Here is a 15298-nt window from a genome sequence, read left to right as displayed (position 1 = left end):
ATAGTCATGCTTGAAGCAGAATGATGTGCACACAGAGAAAATTAATAACCTAGGGCTATAAGTATCAACAGAAGAATCTTTAAAAATAGCATTCAGTGAGGGGGAAGAAAAAGCCAATTACAGAAGGGCATATTGCCTACCACACCATTTATAGAGGTCTAAATCTATGCTACAGGAACATATGGAGTAAAACTATGAAGAAATGCCTGGAAACTATGAAATCAGAAAAATGTGGGCAACGTATTAATGGAAGGGAAAGGAGGGAGACCTAGGGACCTCCATGTCCTTTCTTTTTTAATACTAAAATCATTTTTTATTCCCTTTGTTATTCTTCTTCAAAACTCCAAATCAGAGTACCAGAAAGAGGAGTGGATTGACAACCTTGAAGTGGGGATGGCTTATCACCCTGCATGGGACCTTGAGGTGGGGGTGGGGAAGGAGCATCCGTCCTGGCAGACAGGAGGTGGGGGAGACCCTGTCCTGCCCTCCTCCTTCAAGGACTCAGTCTCTCCTCCTTTTTCTTCTCTGGATTTCCATCTTCGTCTCTGTTCCTGTCTTGTTCTCTTGGGTACCAGACGTAGCTTGACCGTCTGCCCACAGGGGGACCTTCAGTAAGACCTTCCACTGTGCATGAAGCTGGTCATGCTGGCTCCCTGGTGAGGTTGCTGGCCAAGGGGGCAGCCTCTGCACAGCTCTTAGACTAGATTGCCTGGCCTGCACTGAGGGCTTAGCAGGTATTCACCGTCCATCTTTGAATTAGTTGTGTTCTTGCCCTCTTCCCACTTTCTTAAATTTCATTTTAATATTTAATGTGTTGTATTTCTTATTTATACTTGCTGAAGGAAAAAATGCTAAGTCTCTTTGACTTTTTCAAGGTGTGGGTTTGAGTGAACTTTAATGAAATAATAACTTGTAAAGAAGAAACTAAACATTGCTACTCGTGAATGTCTGGAGTATGAAACGGGGGTGCGTGAGATAGTGAACTGGCAACACTTAAATTAGTAGTGTTTTTCAGCATACTGTGACTTAACCAAAGTGAACTCCTAGATCACAACAGGTTTTTTTTAAGAGTTGATTACCAGCAATTGAAAAGAAAATTATTTTAGAAATCCAGGGGCAAATAAGGAACTAATATGTGAGACCCTCTCTCAAAAAAGAGAAAAATTAAAAATAAAGAGCTGGGGATGTGGCTCAGTAGTAAAGTGCCACTGGGTTAAATCCCCAGTACCTAAATAAATAAATAAATAAATTCGAGTCATTTGTCATCTTTTAGCGTTTTTTGAGTTACTTTCTAACATTATTAAAGTTGGATACCTTAAAAGAGAAAGTTGGCTTTTTAGCTTAGTGGACTTTTTCAGAGTCAGGAGATGTGTGGAGCATGTGCATTTCATCTTTTCCCTGACCAGTGTCCAGGTGTGTTACATTACTCTTTTATTTTCACGTCTGAAACATTTCGTTAAGTGTTTCATTTCAGAAAAGGATAGTGCAGCTCGTGCATTTTAAGCAAAGCAAAGTTAAATAAAATGGGCACACGTAGCGTGATACGTCACAGGAGTCCCTGCTTAGCTGCAGTGTCACCCCCAGTGTTCTCAGTTATCTGGGTTCAACTGAGGTCTGACAATATTAGATGGAAAATTCCGAAACAAGCAATTCATGTTTCAAATCGTGTGCTGTTCCGAGGAGTGCAGTGAAGTCGTGCACCTCCTCCCTTCATGCTGTCCTGGACGCGTCACCCCATCGTCTGGCACATCCACCCTGTATGTGCTGTCCACCCACTTGTCCCTCAGTAGCCGTCTTGGTTATCAGACCCAGTGGGGGGCATCGCAGTGCTTGTGTCAGCTGGCCTTCATTTTACCCAACAATGGCTCTGAAGCGTGGGAGCAGTGGTGCTGGCAATCAGAGAAGCTGTGGAGGAAGCTGAGAACTGCCTCCTTTAAGTGAAAAGGTAAAAGTTTATCAAGGGATGTATTTGTATGAAAAAGCAGTGTATATATATATATATCTCATCTAAGGTTTCTGTCATCCACCTGGGGGTCTTGGAATGTGTCCCCCTTGGATAAGGGGAGACTGCTGCTGTAGAACAAGATCGAAAAATACGTGCTCCTCTTGTTGGGATGAGAGAAGAAATCAGGAGTGAGTTGCAGCTCTGCCAGGGACAGTGGGTGTCTGTGACTGAGAGTTGGACTGTTTGCATAGCAGGTGGATCTAATTGATGCAATGCTTACTTGTTGTAAGCAAATAACCAAAGCTGTGTGCATTTTTAGTGGTGGCCACATGGTGGCAGCCTACTCAAGAAAATAAAAGTGCTATTTTGCAGTTTTTGTGAGTGGTTGATGCTGAACGTGGAACACAGGACCTTGCATTTGTTGGGTAAGTGTTCTACTACTGAGCTACATCCCCGCCCCTATTTTGCTCTTGAGAGCCCAGAATTTTCTATTTGGAAGCTTAGTAGAAGAGGAAAATAAACCTTGCCTGCACTGAACAGCTGTGGTGGAAAGAGAAAATACCTTCTCTGGCAGTTGGATGTTTTCACAGCTGTCACAGATCCCTTTGCTCATTGTATCTATATTTTTGGAAAACAAAGACATTTTTCAAAGTACTTTTTTATGATGGAAGTAAATCACCTTGACTCTGTACTTTGGGGTGAATCCCATCGTAACTTTGAGAAGGATCAAGTGGCGTGCTTTTCTCAAGAGAAACTGGAAATGGGGAATTGTTTCCTGTTCCCACATATACAAGAAGTTCTCTTTAAGACTTGATGCCCATTTCCTCACCAAGTCCCTAGTGCTGTGACGGCACTGTTGTGAGTCTCAGAGGCTGCCAGCTTTCACGTTATTGCCTTATCTGTGTAGCCAAGAACAAGGAAAGAAAGCACCAGGGCTCCCCACACTCGTCCTTGAGATGTTTTGGCCTTTACCCGGCACGTGCACATCTGCATCAGGCTGCCCCACCTCCTCCACACACCACCGCCTGGTCCTTCTGCTTCCCACACTAGCAAAGGGCACCTAAGATTATTGTCCATTTAGCTTCTCCCTCCCAGCAGTGATGAAAGAGCTGGGGAAAGAAGAGGACAAAGGAACGCAGCCATTAAGTGAAAGGACATTATCTTTGAGAACTTGCCTCGCATGCTGACAGGCACGTGACCTGCACAGTGGGTATGTTCTGAGAAACGCGTTGTTAGGTAGTTTCATGGTGCCCACATTAGGAAGTGTACTTCCGTAAATAGACAGCTCCGACATCCCTATGTGACATAATCTTAAGGGACCACTGTTGTGTGTGTGTGGCCTATCATTGACTAAAAAGTCGTTATGCAGGACTGGGGATACAGCTCAGTTGGTAGAGTGCTTGCTTCACATGCACAAGGCCCTGGGTTCAATCCCCAGCACCACGAGAAAAAAAAAAATGTCGTCCTGCAGAGTATGACTGTATTTGTCCCTGACCCAGAATTGGGCCCCCTGTTGGACATCTGGCTGGGGCTCTTCACAGTTGCACGTGTGAGGGATTCAGGCAGCAGGACGGGACTACAGTACCAAGAGCTCTGTCTGCCCCCTCCCAAAATACAGGTAGTCTTACAGGTGTAGGATGACTGTAAATTATCAGACAGGCGCTATACCCAGCAAGAACTGCTCTCCAAGGTAGACAGTCAAATACATGGACTTGTGTCCTCAAACATCAGAGCCCTAATTTTGGAGACAGACGGCGCTGGGTTTGGGCCTCAGCTGTTGCTCACCTGCCCCCTGGGCCTGTTTTCTCGTGGGTGGGACGGTGGTGGGACGGGGAACACAGCACTGCCTGTCTCATAGGCTGTTGTGAGATGGAATTAAACAATTAGGCTTGTCAATCCCACTGTTAAGTAGATAGTGAATAGAATAGTGTGGGCTCTTGGCCTTTATGGGAAGCCTGGTCGGCCTGCCTCCAGTGCGTGATGGGGGATGGGAGGGGAGGCCTACGTCTCTTAGCAGTGAGTTCATCCCAGTGAGAAGGAATCCTAAGAGACCATGTCCCAGAGAGAGGAAGGACTGAGCAGAGCGCATGCCCAGCTATGGCCAGTCTTTAGGTAGTTAGCAAAGAGCCCTTTTCCTCAAAGCCGTAGACCACATCCTTCCTGTGATTCTTATGATAGAAACTAGGAGTCGCTCCACTTCAGAATCTGTCTGGGGGGATCTCTGATTGACCAGTTCATATGTTTAGGTCTTAATATTTGGAAAAACAATTACATAGAGTTGGTGAAATAAAAATGGAACTTTTCTCTATCTGCCTACTTAAATCTAAAGGTATTTTATGGCTACTGCTATGGTTTGGATGTGGCTTGAATGTGTTCCCTAAGCGTTCATTAGAAGCTTGGTTTCCAGTGTGGCATTGCTAAAAGGTGATGGGACCTTACTGGGTACAGTGACACATGCCTATAATCCCAGCGGCTCAGGGGGTTGAGGCAGGAGGATCGTGAGTTCAAAGCCAACCTCAGCAAAAGCGAGGCACTAAGCCACTCAGTGAGATCCTTCTCTAAATACAAAATAGGGCTGGGGATGGGGTTCAGTGGTTGAGTGCCCCTGAGTTCAGTCCCTGCTACACCCCCCCCCCGCAAAAAAAAGGGGTGATAGGACCTTTAAGGGGTGGCTCCTAGTTGGGAGGTCAGTAGGCCCCTCCCTGTTCTGACTTTGTCTCACCATGTGATCACTTGTGCTCCTACCACTATGACTGCATCGGCTACAAGGCCTTCTCCAGAGCTGAGCAGAAACCAGCATCAAGCTCTTGAACCTCCAAAACCAAAAGCCAAATTAACTCTCTCCTACTTTTTTCCAGTACTGGGGATTGAACCCAGGGGCACTCACTATTGAACTACATCCTCAGACCTTTTTATTTTTTATTTTGAGACAGGGTCTCAATAAGTTATGCAGGCTGACCTCAAACCTACGATCCTCTCCCCTCAGCCTCCTGAGTTGCTGGGGTTGTGGGCATGCACCACCGCACCCGGCTGAAACTTTTTTTCTTTATAAAGTTATGAATCATGGGTATTTCATTGAAGTGACAGGAAAATGGGCTCTTGCCGATTACTGATTGATGCCTAAAATCAAGGAGGCGGAGCAGACAGAGCTGAGATTTGCCTTCTGAGTTCTATAGGAACAGAATAGCCTTCTGTGTTGGTAGCTTTATAACTTGTGCTCCTTGGAGTTGGTCGTTGAAAATGGAGAATAAGTTCCTGCTTTGTTCCTGTGCGTCCCTTCCAAGCTTTGAGACGCCTCCTGCAGTTCCATGGGTGTCCTGGGGTGGGGAGGGGAGGAAGGTCTGGGTTTGGGTCCAGATTCACCGACTGCTGTGGAGCATCAGCTGAGCCTAAGCCATAGCCCTGGGGCTCCTGTTTTGGGGTAGGGCTGAGGAATCCCCCTGCTTCCTTCACTTCCTGTACACAAATGCAGGCCCTCAGGCTCAGCTTCCCAGCGCCGTGACAGAGTCACCCACCGGCAATTTCGCCCTCTTCCTTGCCCTGAAGATTTTATGTTACACCAAAACCCATCTGAAGAGAGAGGATGTTCTGCCCCCAGTGTTCCCGAGGTGGAGTGGTACCCACTCCTTGGCAGCGAGAGGTCGGCAGGCACCACAGGGCTTGCTCCCTTGAGAGTCTCTGCTGAATCCCTGCTCAGAGCACAGCTGGAGGAGGAGACCACAACGGCCCGCAGCTGGGACAAATCAGGTGAATCCCAGCTGTGAGCAGAAGAAAGAACCTAAAAACGAGAGAACTGTTCTTGTTTTTCTCAGAAGATCTCGTTTCTCCTCTTGAGCACAGAGACCCTCAAAACCAATGCTCACAGCAAAAGGAAAAATATGGGTCTTGCACATTTGAAACATCAAAGTGTCTGGTTTTTTGTTTGAGCAAGGTTACATTGTCACAGAGCTCTCTCCAGTTTAAATTTAACACCCAGCATGGCTCCCAAAAGCCTTTAAAAGGTGCACTGGAAAATTCCAAATGTATTTGTGCTAGGATGGGCATGAGGGTGGGGAGCCCTTAGCTTTTGACATGGACTTGGATTAGTGAGTTACCTACAGGACACTTCTTTTTATAGGAGAGGCTACACTGGGGACGGTACCATTCGGCAATGATGATGGCTAACATTAGTTAAGAGAATGGATTCTGCAGGCCAGGCACTGTCTTACTCATGTTATCTCTGTGATTTGACATACCTGCCCTGTTAGGCAAAACTGTCATTGTCCCCATATTACAGATGAAGAAACAGGCACCGAGGAGGGATTTTCCACAGATCATATAATTAAAAAGGATGCAGGTGGTGATACAGCTTATGGGTTTTAAACCACTGAGCACATCAGCTCTTATGGCAGATCCTCACATAAAGTCTCTAAATTTTAAAACCAAAGATACCTCCCAGCTCAAACACCAACATCGGAGTTTCATGCCAACTGTTTATCATCCCAGAGACATAGTCATAAGAGCATGAAGGAGACTGAATGTTGTCTCCTCCCTGGGACTTAGGACTTGTCACCAGGCCTGCAAGCTCCCTCTTCAGAAGGGATGGTGTGTGCTAAGAGGGCACCTGGTCAGGTGTGTGGATCCTCAGGTCAGCTTCAACGGGACTTTCTCAGCTGTGCTGAGCCAACACCCAGGTGTCTCAGAGTGTGTAGTTCAGTGGACAGGAGTGACATGGGCCCCTGAGCTTTCTTTCTGGATATTTGTATGTCAGTTCCCATTGTTTTGACTTCCCTTCAAGAAGCCTGGTCACTGTATTTACTTATCAACACCAGAGACACAGCTGGTGAGTGCTTTTTTAATAGCCAGACTATCAGCCCTTATATTTAGCAGTGTTGAGAAAAGCATTTGTGAGAAAACGTGGTGAAACTAATGACCATGGGAGATTCAAGTGGAACCATGGAAACTGATAGTTTTATTCGTCTTACGTGGTTCAGAATTTAAGCTGATAAACTGAAAACTAGGAGAAATGTACTATTGTTCTTATTAAATATGTGAGCAGAAAAGTAATGAAAACACCCTCTATCTCCACTTTTCCCTGCATTTCTTCCTCCCCAGAGGCCCTTCCTATTTCTTACAGCTCTAATTTCAGTCTGACGGGGTGACGTGGTGGGTGTTGGAAGGTTGATTGGATTGGCATGTGTTCTCCTAGACGGCATGAGGCATGGTGCTGGGGTCCCTGGGTGGTGGAGCCAGCGTGACAAACAGTGCAGTGGGATCTGATGTCGTGTCCTGTTTCTCTGTTGGAAACCTTGTATGGAGCCTGAACTCTCCTCTGAACTGTGGGACCAGGGTCAGCCTTCAGGCAGTCCATGTTACTTTGCAGTCAGCTGTGGCCAACTGCAGATACATCCGGTGGTCATCAGGGACCAGATGGGGAAGCAAGATGTACATTTCACAAAAGAGAGCTGTCATGGTCCCAGCTGAGGGGCTCCAGGCCTGTGTTCTGCAGAGAACAGGCTGGTAAGATCACTTTCAGGCTGGGTGCCGTGGCACACGTCTGTAATCCCAGCGGTTTGAGAGGCTGAGGCAGGAGGATCACGAGCTCAAAGCCAGCCTCAGCAATTTTGTGACGCCCTAATAAACTCAGCAAGATCCTGTTTCTAAATGAAATACAAAAAAGGACTAGGGATGTGGCTCAGTCGTAAAATACCCCTGGGTTCAATCCCTGGGACCAAAAGGAAAAAAAAAAAATCACCTTGGGCCATTTGCATATCATCTACTGTGTACTTTCCTTTACTGGTTTTCACTCCTGGTGTCACGTGAGTGCTTTTTGAGGATATAGAATTAGAATCTTTTAATGGGAAGGTCTTACACATAATCTATAATAAAAAAAAGCACCTCCTATTTGTGCAGAGATTTCTGTTATTTCTGTTACAACCCTGAAAAATGGATATCTTGCTTGCCACAGAGCCTGGGCCTTTATCATCACTGATAAGAAGCAGAGTCTGAACTTGAATCCAGGTGGTGTGACTCCACCTGGACCGTCCTTCCTATTGCACCTGGATTCCTCTCTTCTCAGGGGAGCAACCGAGGCCCTGAGAGCTCTCCAAGGAAGAGGGATGCGGACAGCAGATCTGTAGACGTGCGATGTGGAGTTGAGCGTTGAAAGCTTAAGCACTGGGAAAAGCAAAGCTGCGTGAATGTGAACCCAGTGTGTGGGGTACAGTGTGTGGCTAGCGGCACAGATGTGCAGCCAGGGCCTGTCGCTCCCCTGCCAGGCTCAGCTTGCTCATTGTTGCTCTGGGAACTGTAACTGGAGCATTTCCTCCTTTTTCTTCTCCAGGGTTCTGAGTCTGTCGTGCGAAGGAGGATCGCTGCCTGCACACACTCTCTCTCTCTCTGCCCTACTTTTAAACTTTTTTTCCTAGAGTGTGAGGAAGGGAATTGTTTTTGGTGAATCGGTCAGAGCGAATCCCTGACTAGATGTGAGGTTGCATTGTCCTGTATCATCTGTCATAACTTTTGGAAGCATCAAGCTCACTTGAAGAAAGAGTCACTGTCTTTCCTAGCGATTTTGGACACCACTGAGTGTCTCCGATACGCTCTTCTCACACATTGGGCAGTTGAATGATGAAGTAAGAGCCAAACAGAGGAACATTGAGGAAAACGGAGGCTCACTTATTGTCCCTGAGGGGGAAGATCCGGTGGATATATGCTGGAATCACAACTCCCAGTTGTCCATTCTGATTCATGAAATAACCCTACAAGAAGTCTTTTATTTAAAAGCCAATAATCTGTTTTACTGATCACTAACAAGAGTGGAAAACAGAAACACCCTCAATTCCTGAAAGGAAAAAAGGTCCTCCCAGGATGAGCTCATGGGTGGCACGAAGCGAGAGGAACGGCCTTCTGCATGCGGCAGTTGTCAGGTCTCGTCTTGCCAGAGTGACAGCATCTGAAGGAGCACATCGGAGCGGCTCGACCTCTCGTCGTGGAGTAGTTACACAGTTCTTTGCACATTCCTGATTTGTAGTATGCCTGGTATTTCAGGAAAACGTGGGTATGGATTCATAGATAGAGCAGTCATCGCATGGTAGGTGTTTGGTAGATTTCAAATTAAATATTTGACGTCCTAAGTTCAGACAATTGTGAACAAGCAGGGAGGGAATCTGCTTGTGGAAAGCTCTGCCCGAGTGGAACCTCTATGTGTGGGCAACGTGCTGTCCAGGGGAAAAGATGGGCCAGGCTCGGTGGCTCTGGGGAAGTTGTGAATGGGTTCCTAAGTGCCACCCGTGTCTTCTGTTTTTATCCTACTTGACCCCTGGGCGTCCTGTGAATGTGTTGACCACTCCCCTTTCCCTTAGCCTGTGCGGAAGCCCCCTTCCCACGGTCCCCCAGGCCTCTGGGCCATGTACTCCATGTCCTTCCCATTCTCACACTCCCCCAGGGGAGTCTCATCCAACCTTCTGGTCTGAACTTCTGTCTGTGGGTTGCTGCGGACAGACCTGCACCCCACACACCAACATTCTGAGTCCAGACCTGTCACCAGCTCCCTGCCAGCCTTCCCCCAGAGGTCTCTCTTCCTGCCTTTCCTGTTACTCCCTCTGTCCCAATCTCAGTCCAGCCTCCCGAGAAGCCTTCCGGAAACCCCTGACTGTGTGAGGGCAGCCAGGCAGCTAGCCCAGCCTGACCCCCACTGTTATTAAGGCTTTGGTGAGCCAGGGGCAGCAATTCAGTGAGATCCTGTCTCTAAATAAAATACAAAATAGAGCTCGGGATGTGGCTCAGTGGCCGAGTGCCCCTGAGTTCAGTCCTCAGTACCAAAAAGAAAAGAAAGAAAGCTTTTGTGAATCTGGAAATTCTGACATTTTATATAGGAAACTGACATTTTGGAAAAGAAGACATTTTTAAATTACTTTTAGGACTTGGTCATGAGATCCTCAAGGAGCCCCCTGGGACACAGGGTTTTTGCACACTTTCTGTCCTGGTACAAGGCCTTGTGCAGAATCTGCCCTGGAACATAATGTGATGCCCAGAGCCACTTATCCAGGTTCCCGTAAGCCTGTGTGTAGACAGTGAAACCTGAATCGTGGGACCACGTGGGTGTGGCGGGCGTGTCCCTTGCCTAGAGTGCGACAGCTGGTTGGCCAACACAGGGGCTGACCAAGAATCCCAATATCTGCCCAGATGTTAAATACTCATCAAGCTTACTGCCTGCATTGTGTGAGGCAAAGTAAGTAGAAATTCAGTGTTGGCAGCGGTTGAAGGATATAGAAATCACAGTGTCCCAGGTAATAGAAACTACCATTCTTCAAAACAACAACAACAACAAAAAAATTTCAACTTTTTTTTTTAACCTGTTCCAACTTTTGATGTATATACACATCTCATACCTGAGATGCCCACATGTGCCCTTTATCTCCTGATAGCAGAAGATAAGGTCTGTCTTCTGGCCAAGAGGGTAGTACTAGTTCTAGCTAAAATCTTTTTTAAGTAAATTTAAAAAATGGGTAATTCATAAAACTTCTCAAATCACATCTTTGTTCCTCACTCCACTCCCTTCCTACTCTGATGCTTGTTCCTCCTGAAAGTCATTGGCCTGAAGAAGAATAGTTTGCACATTATCTAATCACTCCACCCTCCACCCTCCCCACCAGTGTCTGCATATCTGTGTCTCAGTATTGTTTTAACATTTGGGCCTCTGCCTGGGGAGTAGGTGGTTCACTTTAAGCTACCCTACTCCAGTCTCGGCAGAGAAAGCAATATTTTGTTATGAGGTTAAGTTTCTAGCCAGGCTTTGGCCAAGGCCTTTCCCATGTGGGAAGAGGAAAGCAGGAACAGCCAGCGAGAAGATAATTCTCCTTGAATTTGAGCTCATTAAAATCTTCCCTCTTCCTCGGTGCATTATTTATTGATGGAAGCATCTAGCTAGCACTCTTCCTTTCCAGAAAGAATTAGCATCTACGATGTGATCATTGCTAAGGGAGGGGATTCTTTATCTTTTCTCTGTGGGGATCAACTGTCCCCCAGTTGCTTATTAGCACAGCCCACTTTGGAGTTGTGTGTAGGTACGGAGTGAAGAGGCTGGAGTGAGATTCCTGAGATTTATAGGTAATGAAAAGAACAGGTTGTATCTAAGACACCATGTGTCAAAACCTAAGTGTTCTTAGGGGACTCATGTGAACCTGCGGTCCTTGGCATTTTCCAACGTGAACATTTCAGCATTCTTTCTATGCACCTCCTTTTTATAGAGGCCTTAACATGTTCTGGTTTTGCTGCTCTGGTGCAGAACAATCTAGCAAAGTGGAGTTTCTCATCTGCTGATCTGCAGCAAGCTTTAAACATCCTCATTTCTTTTGAGGATTACTGGGGTTGAACTTGACAGTGAAGAAATACACTTTTGAAAACAGATGTTTAAAATCCTCTCCCACCAGAACTTTTTCACCCCCTAAATATAACATCACCTAAAAGTCTAGGTGCTTTTCACATCTATCTGTAGAGATGGTGTGCAACTTGAATGGAGCAGATTCCTGGGGAGATTAGCTGCAAACGTAGTGGAGTTTGGCCATGTTATGACCCGGTAGCATAGAAAAAAAATGGTTATTTAGGTGAATGTTTTGAAAAGATTTTCTCCTTTCTTTTGATGGTGATTAATCTCTAGATTCAGAACAACACCATTTCAGTGTGTTCTTTTGCTTCTGGGGCTTTAATAACCTAACATGCTGAAAAGTAATCGTGATTTTCTCTATTTGTATGAGCAAACTGACTGCATATTTTCCAGCTGTTACCTTCTAAAAGTAGACTTTACCCACTATTATATATAATTATAATGCACCAACCAAAAACATTGGCTCTATTGGCCTTATGAAAAGACACACATATAAATTGTTCTCCTGCTCCTCAAGGGAATGTGAAACTAGCCTTGATCTTGGATTCTTTGTTCATAAATCAGGTAGGACTTGGGCATCTCTATCCCCTCCTTACCATCTCTTGTTCCAAGATTCCTGTAAGACATCATTTACAGCTGGGGATGTAGCTCAGTGACAGAGTGCTTAACTAGCATATGTGAGGCCCTGGGCTCAATCCTTAGGACCACAAAGGAAAAAGACATCACTCAATGCCTTCTCTGGCCCAGTGTTCAGAATTCTCAGCAGAGGAGCTAGTTTGTTTCCCTAGACCTTCAGGGACCATCTAACCCAGCTGAGAGTGCATCTGTGCTGGGTGGTTGGGTGGTTGGGTAGTGGTAGCGGTGGTGGGCACATTTTAGGGTTTTGTCTTCTGGTCCTCTAAATGCCTCATTCCAGAGACTCTAGTCAGTTGCACGGCAGTGACATCCATGGAAAAGCCATCAGCACTGGAGAGTAGAAGGCAGGCAGCTTTCCCCGTCTCCCTTATAGAGTATCTCCAAGAGACACGGCACAGACCCCTGGGCATGTCAGCTCCGTGAGCCTCTGTTTCCTTGCCCACTAAATGAACATAGGAAGTAAAGCCAACCTCACATACGTGGGGAACTCAGTGAGATGGTACATAGGGCACCCAGCTGACCTGTGCAAGTTTAGCTGATATTCTTTATTCACCTTTCCCTCTATGTGTGGACCCGTTTGGAATTATCCGTTACTCTGTGGTTCCTGGACCAGCAGTTCTTGTAACATCAGGAGTAGCCTGTTAGCCTGTTCTAGAGGCAGCCTCCTGCCAGGTGTGTTCCTGCAGTGCCAGTTTTCAAAATGCAGGATGGATGTGCTAGAGGCGTTTTGTAGTAGTGCTTGCATTTTTTCCTCTTTTTCAGACAAAAAAAAAAAAAGTAGTTAGATGAGAGGTGAATTCGGGCCTCAAGGAAAGTGGGATTTTCTCTGGCTCCTGAGGGTCTTTCTGGTGGACATAGTAGAAGTCTATTAGGGACACATCTTGATGCTGCCACTGTCCAGGCGAGCTCTGTGCTGGTCGGACTTCACCATCACAGCCCCTGTTTTCCTCCTGAGGCAGAGCCAGGATGCCACTCTCGTCCACCCTTCTTTCTCTTTCCTGTGGCCATCAGTAAAGGTCCATCCTTTGGCTTGATATTGTGGTCAGACGATAATGCTCACAGCATGGATGGCCATGTGCCCACCATGAAGACATCCTTGCAGTTCCGTTTCCTCTCCTTTGTAGGATGCACTGGGCTGGTTCGGTTCGCACTAACATGCTCGAAAGGAGTTACTCGAGGGATTCCACGTCTGCGGTTTGGAACAGAACTCTGGATCTGTGACTGTTGTCTGTTACATTCAGCGATTCAGCTGACACCAGCGGTTCGTCATGTCTTTGTGCCATGATTAAAACATTTCTCTTTTTCCTTTTAGCTTCAAGAGGCTGACATTGTGGTCTTGGGCTCACCCAAGCCAGAAGAGATTCCACTGTCTTGGATCCAGCCAGGAACCACTGTTCTCAACTGCTTCCACGACTTCCTGTCAGGTGAAGGTCCCAGCGTTGGTGGGGACCCTGGTGAGGACAGAAGGAGTGTGGGGGGACTTGGTCTTGCAGAGGAGCATGGTGGCACTCACCTGAATCCCAGCTACTTGGGAGGCTGAGGCAGAAGATGCAAGTTCAAGACCATCTTCAGCAAGACCCTGTCTCAGAAAGAAAGAAGGAAGGGAGGGAGAAGAAATAAAAAGGGCTGGGGATGTAGGTCAGGGCCCCTGAGTTCAATCCCTCCCCTCCAAAAGGGTATGTTTTTGAGGTGCTATTATTTTATTAGAATTTATATTTGGAGTAATTTGGACACAGTTTTGACTGGAGATGGGTGAATCTACTTTCATAGATTTTTAGATCGACTTTTCTACTATAGATCTATTTTTCTACTATTCTTTTAGGATTCCTTTAAATTCTATTATATGAAAGTGGCATATGTTTTATTTAATGAAACTGCCTTACTTTTAATAACATTTCTTTTTAGAACTCTTATTTTTGAAAAAGGTGTTCCTAAAAACAGTAGGTTTCAATATCACAATGGGGGGGGCGGGGGATGTTCAGAAGCGTAAAAGACCAAAGCCTTCTATTGCGATTTAATGATTTCATAGTAGTTAACTTTAAATTTTAACTGGTCTGTGAATTTTAAATTTTATGTGGAGTTTTCTTGTTGATTTTTTTTTTTAATGCCCAGGGCCTAAAATGGTACCTGACACATAGTAAGCTCTCAGTCAATGTTGGCCTTTGAATGAGTGAGTAAACATGGACTCCTCATTAGAGTCTGGTTGTAGTTTTTAAGTTAGACATTTCAGAGAGGTTTCCCTGAACTTGTCCCCACTTCAACACAGGGCTGACGGGGCAGCTGTGGAGACAAGGTGAAAAGTCCCACGCTGATTATACAGGTGGACAGGTTCCAAGTGCCGTCCATCACAGCACTGCATTTCTTCAGAGTTAGTTTCACCTTAGTGACTTGGATTACTATGAAAATTGAACCTAGGAGTAAGTTATTAGCAAGTCTCCTTCTCCTCTTGTCATACTCTTGCCACTCTAAACAATGAGTAGGCTCTTTGAAACTTTATTAAAAGGAGAAGTGTTTTCGTTTAAACTTAAGACCAGAAGAACTTTTAATACCCTTGTGGCTGAGTGCAAGCAGTGTTTCGTGATGAGATTTTCATCTCGTCCTAATGGTACGGGGTCCCTCCTCCTCTTCTTCCCCTGTGTGAAAATAGACGGGACCCGGTGATTTATGGCGAGGTAATTCTGCAAAGGCATGTTATTGAATATCTAATCCTTGGAGAGATTTTCCTGATGGCTGATGTCCCAGAAGTAGTGCTCAGAAAACAATTACACCCCGCGTTGGGTCTGTTCATTCCACTGTCGCACGAGCTGAATGTGTAGATTTTAAAACAGGGAAATGTCAGTGATCTGTTTTCTAGCTAAAAGACTAATTACATCTTTTATTACTGAAAATTATTTTAAATGGAAGAAATGTAGTGTGATCTCGGAACGGCTTGCTTGTTAAAGAGGAGAGCCCACCCTAAGCAAGACCATTTGGTATTTCCAGTACGACGAGGCCTTATGACTGATGGACCTTTCAGAACAGGGAAGCTGGTTATGTCTCAGGCCTAGAGAACAAAGTCAAAACAGCAGCCCGGTGGTTCAGAGTGCTTTACAGCCTCATTTTAAGCTAACCTAGCTGTTTTTAGTGTGACATCAGGGAAGGACCATGGGTTGCATCCCACGGCTCATAGTAATGGACTATAGGATACTGAGGGGCCTTGGGCCTTCCTTTGTGTGAGAGAAGAGAGAGAGGGGAAAGAGCATGGATTTTGGAGTTAGGGCTTCCAGACTTAAAGCAAACAGCATTGGTGCCTGGGCATGGTGACACCCTATAATCCCAGCTTCTTGCAGGGCTGAGGCTGGAGGATGGCG

The 15298-nt window shown here is 45.9% G+C and overlaps 1 protein-coding gene across 2 annotated transcripts in view; it reads left to right on the top strand.

The window, feature by feature from the left end:
- Mthfd1l (methylenetetrahydrofolate dehydrogenase (NADP+ dependent) 1 like) overlaps window positions 1-15298 on the top strand; it is a 188460-nt gene that overhangs the window by 18756 nt on the left and 154406 nt on the right. Inside the window, exon 8 of one of the 2 annotated variants that reach the window (XM_026399935.2) lies at window positions 13261-13372. In XM_026399935.2, the coding sequence (XP_026255720.1) occupies window positions 13261-13372 (112 nt within the window). Of the gene's footprint in view, window positions 1-13260; window positions 13403-15298 lie in introns of both variants that reach the window. The other variant, XM_026399934.2, reaches the window with a different exon arrangement.

The sequence above is a fragment of the Urocitellus parryii genome, chromosome 8, assembly GCF_045843805.1.
Source record: "Urocitellus parryii isolate mUroPar1 chromosome 8, mUroPar1.hap1, whole genome shotgun sequence".
Classification (NCBI taxonomy): Eukaryota; Metazoa; Chordata; class Mammalia; order Rodentia; family Sciuridae; genus Urocitellus; species Urocitellus parryii.
The sequence above is the reverse complement of the archived record's forward strand: the minus strand, read 5'-3'. Positions and strand labels throughout refer to the sequence as shown.